General features: G+C 38.5%; 1 protein-coding gene across 1 annotated transcript in view; it reads right to left on the bottom strand.

The window, feature by feature from the left end:
* Positions 1-5,471: 5,471 nt before the first annotated feature.
* Positions 5,472-12,495, bottom strand: part of olf413 (DBH like monooxygenase olf413) — a 140,104-nt gene continuing 133,080 nt past the window's right edge. The window contains exons 10-11 of the mRNA XM_015175871.3: positions 10,706-10,874; positions 5,472-6,891 (exon numbers count right to left, since the gene is read on the bottom strand). Of these exons, the coding sequence (XP_015031357.1) occupies positions 6,574-6,891; positions 10,706-10,874 (487 nt within the window). The 3' untranslated portion in view covers positions 5,472-6,573. The remainder of the gene's footprint in view (positions 6,892-10,705; positions 10,875-12,495) is intronic.

Genomic DNA, 12,495 nt, shown 5'->3' with positions numbered 1-12,495 from the left:
CCCCTGTAACGCCCACTTGGCACGCGCCTATCACTTTTTTAAATGCGCGATGTGTTTGCACTTTAATTGAATATAAATGTAAATTAATGATGCAAAAATAATTTTTGCTTCGAGGCTTTGCCATTTTGCGCCTGTGAAAGTGACTGTAAAAGTGCTTGTTGTTGTTGTTGTTGTTGCTGCTGTTTGTTAACAGTTTCATGTTGCGGCGGTATTTGCTGATTTTCTGTGTGTGTTTCAGCGATTTCATGGCAGTTAGCAGTTATATATAATTAATTTGCATTTAACTAAATTTGCATAAATAAATAAGTACGCAATGCATTCACTCGTTAAGTTGAAAGACAAAAACCATTGCCTAGTTATGGGCGTAAATTACACACCATTCTTAATTGGACTTAACTACTTATATAGTTGTACAGCAAAGAGAACAAACAAGGTTTACAATTATGCGTTTGTGTTCATGTCACTATTTTCATATTGTTTCTTAGTTTTTGTTTGTAGTTTAGTAAAAACTTTGTGGTTTAGTATATTACAAAATGATTTAGTTGTAACTTAAAGTGTTTTAGTTCCGGAACTTAGCTCACAATCAAACAATGCAATTCACAATAGATGCTGTAGTTCACAATCTGTTATCTGGTATCAAAAAATGTGACTGTCATTTAGGTTAGGTTTATGTCTGAATGGTCGAATGCTGGAACTGGCTGCACACGAACAGGCCTTTCCGAAAGTTTGAGGTTAGGCTGAGCATAATTTGAGGTTAATTTGGGTTGGAATTCTGGATTTAGGTACGGGGCTTGTTAAAAGTTGTGGTTAATGTGGCGCTTGGTAGGGTTTGATTGAGGTTAACTTTGGATTGTACTGAGACTGTGGATTGTATGCTGCCTTAGAAGCATAAATTATATTTATTTTAAAAGTGGGGTTATGTTAGCTTTAAACTGCGGCTGAGTTGATTAATGCGAGAAACCACTTTGGAACAAAGTTAAATATAGATGGAAAAGCCGTAAAGGTTCTGTTGCCTCAGTCAGTTCCATTCAATATACCATCGATGTGTCTATCTTACGATCGAATGTCTTATACGGTAATACGTTTTATTTTAGTTTACGCTTTACTTTTAGTTTCTTTTTGTGGCTGTCGTTTTTTGAGCTATAAATAGTTATTTTCTTTTTTGCTTTGTTTTGGGTCTGCACTGATTCGGGCTGTTGAGTACGCTTATTGAGGGCTGGGGCGGGGAGGGGGGACATATATGTATGCCTTACTATGTATATATATATAATGCATATGTTGTATATGTACTTGTATTACATTTCATGCAGGAGCTATACACAAACATTGATGCTTAGTTTAATGCTATGATGTATGTTTCATTATGTATGCCATTGCTTTTGCTTATTTGTTTGACTGATTGATGTATGGTATGTATGTTCTTCTTCATTTTCTTCAACTTCTCGACCTTGTCTACGTCTGCTTTTTGTTTTTCTGCTACTATGGCTAATGACACTGCTACTACTATGATTTTTTGCTTTTTTGTTTTTGTTTTTGTTTTTTTTTTTGTTTTTTGGATCTTTCATTCATTTTGGTTTTTCAACTACTAACGACACATTTAAATATTTGCAACTGCTCTACTTTAAAATAGTTTTAATTTTAATATATCATATGCCAGTTTGTCACATTCCTTTGCATACGCAACCACATCCGCATCCGCATTCGCATTCGCACACTGAGCCAATAGGCTGCCCCAACCAAAAAAGTATGCTACACTTTTGACTCTTCACTCAATCTCAAAAACTATTTGCTAACGTACTATTTTCTTGTGTCATATTTTTCTTTAGCCTATTTGCTTCAATTGAAAATTCAATTTGTCTCCATTTTGTTTAATATTGATAGCTATGCGTTTGCCTTTTATTGCTTTTAATTTAACTTTTACGTTTATGTTTCATTTTTATATATATATCTATATATATATATATGTATGTGTGTATATTTATGTTTAGTTCTCTAGAGGCTTTTGTTTTTTTTTTTAGGGAGTTTTGCGCTTTTCTCAGGGTTTTGTTACTATCTTTTTTTGAAAAAATTAAGGTACACATTAAAAATAGTTAGGTTTTTACTTTTTTAGGTAGGTTTTGTTTTTCTTCTTTTTGTTTTTATGTGCTTTCTATGCCTTTTTAAGAAATAAAAACTTTCAATAAAGGGGCTTTAATGACATAGTACACTACTAACATGCTGTGTGCTGTGTTCCGTGTTCTCTGTTCTGTGTTCTGTGTACTTGTGTGTTTGCCTTTGTCCTACTTTGACTATACCTGGTACTTGTGCGAGTAGCTGTAGTAGTTTTACGAGCAGCTTTGAGCTATAGACAAAGGATTTGTTGGCATTGCGGTGGCAAGGAAATTAAGAGCCTTCCAGCTGCAAGCTGAAGTTGCAACAAACGAGAAGCTAATTGGGTGGGTTTTAAGAAAACTTATTAGCTGCCTTGAATAGAGGCGCAGGAACAAAACGTAAGTCAGCAAAAAAAAAAGAATACAACTAAAGGAAAATGCTAGAGAAATATATGGAAGGGATAAAAATGAATGGAATCAACCATTCCCATTCTTTTCTTTTCTTTCCTCTCTAAAAAGACAATGAAATATCTAAAAGGAAATACGAAATAATTGTCTTCAAGTTGTAAAACAGGCAAAAAGCAATATTTAGTTTAAAGTAAAGTTTGTCTTTAAATTATGATACATGTTCCTAAAAAAAGATGGTTTAATGTGAAACTTTTTTAAGTTTTAAGTCCCAAGTAAAGCTACCTCGGAATCATTTACAGAAAAGCTCTCGAAAACCCGCTTCATAAAAAAAAAACTTGCACAAATCCGCCTGCACATCAACTTTTCATTCCCAAAGCTCAAACTCCAAAATGCACGCTACATTTTCATGTGTGAATCTGTGTGTGAATCTGTGCGTGTGTGTGTGTGCGTGGGTGGGTGTGTGTGTGTGTGTTTGTTGCATTTGAAATGTATGTAGTTTCCGTTTACTTTTTGTTTAGCTTCAGAGTTATACTTTTTTGTTGTTATGCTAGTTTCATTTGATTTTTTTTTGTATATGTTTATGTAGTTTTTTAAACTATTTTCTGACTTTTTGTCGTAACTATCGCAAGTACATTTTCCAAAACCGTTTTTGTTTGCATTTAATTAAATTATATGAATACTTTTCATTTTTGTTGTTGCTGTTTTTGTTTAGTGTAAATGTTGTTTGTTGTTGTTGTTGTTGCTGTGTTCGGTGTTTTTGTTGCTCTAACGAAAACCAAAACAAATGTTCAATCGGAAAGGCTTTTGTCCTTTGGAGTATTTGAAAAGTAGAAGGACCTAATCTGTTTATTTAACTTATTTTTGTTTATAATTTTTTAATCAATTCACTAGACAGAAGCAACTCTAATTTTCCAAAGCAAATCCCGAAAATAGGCAAGCAACGAGTATAAGCCGAACTATGAAAACCTTTGCTTGTTGCACATTTGCCGGCTTTTCAACGTTTTTTTTCATTTCGGGCAGCTTTTTTTTGGGGGGAGGCTTTTCCTAATTAGACACACTCATTGTTGTCGTCATTGGCGCTCTTTTACTGGGTCAAAGCTTTGTGGGCATTCGGTTGCAAGGAAAGCGACGGCGGGCTTGGTGGCAAGCGGGAGGTGGCATAAAGTGCCTTGCTCGACACCCAGTAAAAAGTTGCTCGTCAAGTGGCCTGAATGCACAAAAAGGAGGCGAATTAAAAAACATAACAAAACCTCAAACATTTTGGCCCATATTTGCGGCCACGCCTCCGGGGCGCAGTTCTCGAGCTCGGCACAGCGAACTTTTCCTTTGTGTTTTTAATTTCTAACAGGGCTAAAGTTTTTTCCGTAGGTGTTTTGTATCTAGGTATGTGTGTGCCTGTGTGGGTGTGTGTGTGTGTGTGTGTATATATATATATGTGTGTGGGTTTGCGCAAATAGTTTTTAATTTGTGGCAAACATTCTGTCGGCTTGCGCTCGATCTGTTAAATATGTATTTTTTGATTGTTTCAACTTTGCATTTGCCAACTTGTCACTAATCCATAGTCAATGCCAGTTAATGGCAGTTATCCTAAAAATATATGCTATATAGATTTGTATATATATATATTTATTATATATATACTTGACTTCTATAGCAATCGCTCGTTTTGCTTATGTTTGTTTGCCATTTTGGTATAAAAATTTTAACTTTAGTTCGGGTTTCTTTGAATTGTTAGCTTTATGCTTTTGCTTTATTTACTTTTATTTGCGTTTTATTTTGTATTTTTTTTATTATTAATATTTTTTCTGTTTTGTATAAAATACTCACATTCACATTTACAACTACGAACCACGTAACTACTTATAGATGTATTGTATTGTATATATAGACTTTATAGTAATAGTTATGTATGTATATGTATATATAAATGTATTTATGTATGTATGTATATCGTTATCGTATGTATGCACGTATGTATATGGTATATTTTTACTACTTCCGAGCAAACCTCGACGGCACTCAGCTCATCATTCCTCAACGCGTACGCCGGCTAGAAGTTATATATAGTCTAGGAGTAGTCTATATATACCTAAACTTAGGCCCATTCCAAATACCTACTCACACACCCTGTATAATGCTTAGCTCCTCTCTTTCGCGAAATATCTGACCGAAAACCGAGTATTTGTCTTTTGCCTAAAATGACGCATCAATTGCCTTAGAAGTTGCCTTAACGAGTATCAAGTATTTACAACTTAGGTTTAGCATACAATTAATTATAGCTAGGAGTGAGAGAGAGAGAGAGAGTTGAATGATACATGTATAAATATATCTATATCTATATATATGGATATATATATTTATAGATATATTTATATACATATATATGTATTTATATATGTTAAAGAGTGAGAAAGGCAACACTTTGAGTGTAGAGCATTTTATGAGTTGAGTTTGAATAGTAACTGAATACAACTTAGTAATACATATAGTATATAAATAATATGCAGTTAAAGCGAGTGTTAATAGTCATATAAATTAACAAAAAATATACAGTAAGCGCTAGGTTTGGGCAAATTGCGATAATAATGGAAAGTTGCATATAAAAATGTTATTTTTATAGACTTTTCATCGACAGCAGGAGCAAAAAGTGTGTAGGGGGATATTCAAGCTTGGGGAATATATTATCGTTAAGTTGCCCAAGCCTGGCAAAGGAAATGAATTAACATAATATTGTTGTATATCTCGTAATGCCGAAGCTTGTTTATCTGGTTTTCTAATCTAAAACCTTTCTATCTGATTGAAAAATTATAGTTAATTTAAACATGTTTATCATCATCACACCTGGTGCAGAGTTTGCTTCCTTTTTTTAATATTCTTTTTAGACTTTTACGCCATTTCTCAATTAAACAAAGTAAAGTCGCAAGTCTTTTCAAACCTCAACTAAATAAATGTGTTACTTAGTTGTTTGTTTGCTCTTTTTCTTTTTTTATATTTGGACGTATAAATGTTATATGTGTAATGTATGTAGGCTTATTTTTCTTTTCATTCATTCCTTTCTACGCTCCGAACTTAGTTCCTTAGTTTGCGCGCACTACAAGTGACTAAACTTAACTGGGATTTAATTATGTGTTATGCTTTACGAACTATATATGAGTATATTTATGTTTGTGGTTTAGTTTAGTTGCCTATATCTATGCCTTTGCTCAAGTGGTTTTTCTGAATTTCTTCATTTGCGATTGTGTCTTGCAATGTCCAACAAAAATCATCAGACGTCCAAGCTTTACATAAGTCAGACCCTATATATATTTATATATATATATATATATATATATATGCTATATAATAAAACTATTATGTAGAAGGAATGACTGCGCTAGTTTTTTGTTATTATACGTACTCGTATCATTCTATATATATATTTGCTTTTCTTTTATTTTTATTTTGTATATCATATAACGACAACAACAACTAATTATTGCTTTTCGGTTTTTAAAATGCGGTACGCGAATATTTTATTATATTTTTCTGTTTTTTTTTTGTTTGTTTTTTTTTTTTTAGGGTTTTTGTTTTTGCTTAAAGTACCTTAAAAAAATCATTAATAATTTACTAAGAGCTAGAACAAAAATAACAAAATTTGCGAGAATTGGCATAAATAAACAGGGGGAAACAGCAGAACAGAGAGCATGAGAGACAGACGGAGAGAGAGAGAGAGAGAGAGAGAGAGAGAGAGAGGGAGAGGATTCAGATTGGGAGGCAGGAGCGGGTATCTAGCTTATTATAAATAATTAATAGTTCTGCAATTTTTTCATAAACTTTTTTTTTGTTTTTCTTTTCGTATTTTGTTATTTGTGTTTGCTTTGCTTGATGTTGTTGTCTGTACTTGTATTGTAGTAGGATTAAGAGCTGTCATTTATAGTTAAAGAGTTGTGGTTGCATGCTTTTCTTTTGTTTTTCTTTTCTTTGCTTTTCTTTTCTTTTCTTTTGAGTATTTATGTATATAGTGTAGTTAGACGGTGGTGCCTGTGCTGCTGCTGCTGCTGCTTCGCTCTGCTGTGCCATTGGATGCGTCTGCTCCTCACGTCCTTAGCATCAGTAGCAGCCACCAGGATGCGGCGCCCAGCCACAGCAGACAGCTGGTAAACTGGCCACAATTGCTCCGGTTGGCACCGCTTAGTCCCCCGTGGACATCAGTCGCCGAGCTGCGACTGCTGCGTGCTGCTCCCTCGATGATGTTGTTGTTGTCCAGCTCATGGAGCACCGGCAACTCACTGAGATCCGCCGCAGGCGAGGTGCGCTCCGTGATGGGCGCGAAGAGGCGTTTCGGCTTGCAGCGCTTGTGCTTCTTGTAGGTCTTGGTCACATTTATGCTGTAGCCTTCGAGAAACTCGGAGCCCTGCAAAAGGAAATGGAGAAACATTTGCGTTGGTTCTGCATCTAATAAATTACAGCATTAATTAAATTTTTTCCTTCTCCAACTATTATATTACACCAGCTGAATAAGAGTGCGCGAGACGAAGCAGCAGACAGACAGATAGGAAATTAAAAAAAATTTAATTTCTCTCGTTGTCGTTGCAACCAAACCGAAATGTGCTGCGTTCTCTTTGAGTATAATCTAACTATATAAGTTTACTCCATGTCCATGTAATATATGAGTAACTATTTGGGTGAACTCTTACTGCTTGCAGTCCGATTGATCCCATTCGATCCAAGGGTCATATTCTCACTATCCTCTATGCCTCCATCTGCACAGGATCTTCTCACAACTTCAACTGAGCTCCAACTTCTCTAGGCTGTTTATACTGCTGGCTCCTCTTACGCCTTTATACACTTCATTTGCATTCACATATTTAACACACACGCACATTTACACTTTTGTTTATTGAATAAACGAGATGTAACTTATCTGACTTGCTCTGACGGATAAAGGATGTCTATATTATTTTGAAGAAATTCCATATTGAAATTAAAAGCTGCCCCTGCTATGAACCTTGCGCTATTCCAGACGATTGCCATGACTAAACATACTTTATGCCGCGCTGAGAATCTCTATGCTAGGGCGCAAATCCACAACACCTATACAAATTCCAAGCACAATAAGAATACAATGAAGCCATCAGATTTGTCGTTTTCCACTCCAGCTCCAGCGGCAAAATTTTGCCTTTTAATTACGCTGCATAAATTTGTGTTTATAAATAGGCAATGGCAATGGCAATGGCCACGACTCTGGCTATGGCTACGGGTCTGGTCTGGTCTGGTTTGTGCGGCTCGAAGCTCGGGGCTGGGGATTCGGCTCGGGTGGATTTGGGCTCGGGTGCGCCATCTTTCCGGGCTGCGGTCAAATATTTTATGGCAGTCGAAAAATCTAAATCGAGTGAATGTCTGCATTTCGCCAGTGGGCGTGCCATACGATGGGCGTGAGCGAGAGAACGAGAGTGAGACTTCATAACGAGTGTTTACTAATAATATTATGCAAATCGTGCGACGGGCCAACGTTGGAATCAGGAGCCAGCGATTCGTTTGTTTGCTGTTTGCTGCTGTTGTTGGCTGTTGAATTTTTCAAAAGGCATTTTGTGAATCGTTTTACGCTGCCAAACTCAACTCAAAGCCGTACCCACAGCTCCACACCTCATCCAGCCCCAAAAAGAAACAAAAAATTAAATATGAAAATACTTGACAGACATTCGCAGGTGTGTTTGGACAGCTTATACTTTGTGGGTGTATTCAGCAGGTGTCTGGGGTTTTTTGGAATTGCCTTCCTGTTGTTATTGTTGCCACTGACAGGAACAGGCAGCATAATTGAAAAGGAATGTACGGGTACGGCCTGGCGGGGCCACTCGAAATTATAAAATGTGCATAAATTTAAAGCCTTAATTGCCGTGCTTTAAGCCACGTATGCAGAATTCTATAGATTCCTCTTGGATTTTGACATGCTAATTAGCTGCCGGGTTGGCCCTGATTTGGGCGCTGGTCATTTGAGTTTTTGGCCAGCAGCTTTTTGGTTATGCCACGCATATCCTGAGTGTGCTTTAGTATTTTGTGTTTTTTTTTGTGTGTTTCTTTCTGTTTTATGCTAATTAGTGTTGCCAGGCAATGTTTGCTTTGTAGGCAGGTGTAACTTTGAAATGGGTTGCGCGTTGGAATTTATGCCGAAATACATGTGTGTAATCCTTTCTGATTAGAAATGAAATTCATTTGAAATGCATCTAGTTTTAAATAAAGGCTGAAATGTTGTCATGGGCTTCGAAAATAATCTACAGGCTAAACGCAGATTAAACAACAGCTGAAAAAAGCTTTAAACAACAGCTTAAATCCTTACATATAGTTTGAGCATATATTTTATAAATACATACATAATGGGGCATTTATTTTGAGTTGGCTTTTTGCAATGCATTTGATTTTTATCTAAGAGCCCTATTGACTGACGCCAGATGCTGCTAACTTTAGACATTTATTAAAAGTTAACAAAAAATTCAGTTCATTTAATTTATGTTTTTATAACTTCTGAAACTAGGCCTTCCGGCCCATCGACTTTGAAAGCATCTACAAAAAAAAAAGGGACTACACTTCAGCGATTCATAATTTTTTTAGTCAGCTTTGCCAAATGGGCCAAGTTTTGACTTTTTTCTTTATGTTTTTTTTTCTGCAAAGGTGCCTTGTACATTTTTACGGTACATTGAACTCAATTTACCTTTCTATCTGCAGCTGGTTGACATATTTGCTCATCATTTGCCCAGAATAAAACTATTTTATCGGCTGGCTAAAGCTTTTTGTCTCTTCTATTTTATGCACTCTCTGCTCGCTGCTAATTTGAACGCTGCTGCAATGGTTTATAAATCCAATGGATCTGTCACAGAAGCCAACGGATGCCTCGAGGCTGCCTCCAATGAATTATTAACTTGACGGCTGAAGAATAAAAAGGGGCAGGTGGATGGGGAGGGGAAGGTAGCGTAAAGCGTAAGCCAAACCGAGCTGGAAATGGTCAACAATATTTAACGCAATAGCACGGAAAATCGATGACAATTCAAGCGTTGATAATTTTGCTTCCCACCAGCGCGAGTAGCATGAAGAAAAAATGGCAACAATTCCCAACTTAAGCAATTTCCTACAATTTTCCAGCGACTAGAAGCATGGTCATATGGGAGCATTCATTCAGCCAGCCATCCATCCACTCAGTCTGGCAGAGAGTCAGTCAGTTAGTCGGTTCGTCTGTTGGTCGCCCGGCTGAACGAATCGCTTGAGCCATTGGACGTGAATTAGTGTGGCCGGCTGGCAGCTGGCTGGCTAGCGACTTGGTTTTAGTGTGTGACCCATTAGAATGATCGTTGTCGAAGTTGTACGTGCGCCGGGCTGATATATGTGACCTGGTTGGGTCTGCTCCGCTCTCTGCTCTGTGCACCGTTCTGGTGTGGTCTGCTTGAGCCGCGTCTGGCCTGTAAAGTGGCGCTAACCAACTCGAATGTTGCCCATTGGCAGCCAAGCCCAGCCCAACCAGCCAACCAGCCATCAGGCAGCCAGCAACTGCAATTGATTGCACTTTATAACGTGCGGTTTCCGGTAGACATTACCCGCTTTGCTGCAGCCACATTATCCGGGCCCTCAGAGATAAGAGAGGGAGAGTTAGCCAGAGGGGGTGTGTAGGCCAACTGCTGGGCTGGGATGCCTCTAATGTCTTTTGCCCATACTCCTGACGATGAATAAATGAGCACTTGTCTAGGATCTCTGTGTGTGTATGTGTGTGTCGCTGGCTCCCAAACCAAATGGCAGCAAGAAAAATTATCCCAGATATTGTCTAGCAATTTAGCTGATTAAGCTGATGGATGTAAAGCAGGAAAAGCAGCGAAAGCAGCGAAATGTTGCCAGCGATCAGAGAGCAGATTAAATGAAGTTGACAAGAAAAGGGTTAATGCGATTTCAACTGTGACAGCAGCTTACGATGGCCACATTTCTTGCCAACTGAATTACTAACGACGACTATACTACAGAATTTAAGGCAAGATATACTTTAATACATGGACACACATATTTAGAAACAGCACGCAACCAATCCTGCCTAATAGCTCAATTATTGTTTCATTTGGAATTCTGTATCATATTAGGGTATGCACAATTCGTTGTTGTTTACGCTGAGTCTCTTTCATTCTTGTTTCGTTTGTGACTTTCACTTGGTTAGACATTATCGCTGGGATAAATCGAAGTTGCTTACTCACCGGCACCACATGATTCTTGGCTCCCCAGCAGATGGGCTTAAAGCTGCCCTTGCGTGTGGCCTCTTGAAATTCGCCAAATTGATTTTCCCAATCGTAGGATATCAGACGTGCCTCCAATGTCATGCCAGCCAATTCGGGCGGTGATGAAATCAGCACGGGATTCGAGTCGCTGCACAGAAGAGAGAAAGTGAAAGAGAGAAGCAAAATAACATTATTAACTTTATTATTATTGTCAACTTTGATTAGGACTTAAAATTTATTACAGCCTCCCTCCGTCAAAAAGGCGCCTTGCCAGCAGATTTTCAAGTCCTATCGCCGGGTCGACGGGGGATTGGTAAGTTGGTAAGTCGGCGCAGATTTGCGCCGGCTTTTCGCTGTCGATGGGAGTTTCAGGGGAAAGACGGTCGACGAAAAACTTGAGCTAATTAATCTTTTAGATTTCATTTGTGACGCGTCAAATACTTTATTTTTATTTTTTTTTGGGTATGCCAGGGGTGACGCGGCCAAACGAAATAAAAACCGCACCACGAATAAAGCAGGGCAGACAGAACGAATAGCAGCGGGCCAGCAGCAGCAGGCGGGCAAAAACCCCAATAAATGGGCCAAAAGTGTAAAACCTCAAAGCAAATGCCTGGCTGCGGCCAGGCACTCTGCAGGGAATGCGTCCGAAAAATGTTGTCTGCAGAAGGTGCAATGACTAATGAGCTGGCTTAGATATATATTTGTTATCTATTTAACTTTTCTATTTATTTATTTATTTTCTGGTTTGTTCTGGGAATTACGTAGCAGCGCTTTGGCAGCTGTAGCCAACCCTTGTGCCGATGCCATCATTAGTCTGGCTTGCCTGTCCGCTATTCAAGATGTATTTTTTATGGCTAACGAGTTAACAAAATGGCACTCGCTTTTATTAGATTACTCGCTACTCGCTGTAAGTAGGTCACTCGCTACTCGCTCACTTTTCCCTGCACTCTCGTTGTTTAATTTCAAATGGGTTTCGCTTCAGTCTCGACCTTTACAGCCGTCCACGCCGCTGCATCTCTTGCGCAATATAAATTCTTTATACATACATTTCATTTGATTTCATTTCATTCATTTCATTCATTCCCTCTATTCATTCATTTCGCTTCGTTTCGCTAACGCCATCTATGATTGCCAGCCGGCAACACGACCCCACGACCCCATGGCCCACCTCTGCGGCCATAGTCTTTTTCTGCTCTCGTCTCGACCGCCCTTACAATTAGGCTAATTAATTTTGTTCTTTGGCTGGCATTACGAAAAATGTTGCTTTAATTTTCTAGCGCACATACAGCCGCACATAGACACTGACACACACACACACACACACACAGCCACACACACACCCACACACACATCAAAAGTAAAACATGAGCCAAACGCACATTTTCTTTGTTGTGCTGGATGCCTGCTTCCTGTTTGACTGTATGGCAGAATCCTTTGCAAGCCGCAAACAAATCTCTTTTAATTAATTTATGATTCCACTCAATCCGCATCGAGGGTTGTATGATATCTACAGGGGCAGACAGCGTCCCGTCGCGCCATCGGGCTGGGTATTGGGTAAGTGGCTGCTGCAGCGCATCAGAGCCGCAACAATTTGCGGTTGGCAACACGAAAATATTAATGTCTGCGGATTGATTGCAGCCACCCTTCCCCAGTGCTTCAGCGTCGCAGCACAGAAACCACCCACAAAACTAAAAACTGGCCACTTGTATGAGTCTCGAGTGTGAGAGCGTGTGGTGTGTGTGTGTGTGTGTGTGGTCCTGTCCATTGTA

The sequence above is a fragment of the Drosophila virilis genome, chromosome 3 (genome assembly GCF_030788295.1).
Source record: "Drosophila virilis strain 15010-1051.87 chromosome 3, Dvir_AGI_RSII-ME, whole genome shotgun sequence".
Classification (NCBI taxonomy): Eukaryota; Metazoa; Arthropoda; class Insecta; order Diptera; family Drosophilidae; genus Drosophila; species Drosophila virilis.
The sequence above is the reverse complement of the archived record's forward strand: the minus strand, read 5'-3'. Positions and strand labels throughout refer to the sequence as shown.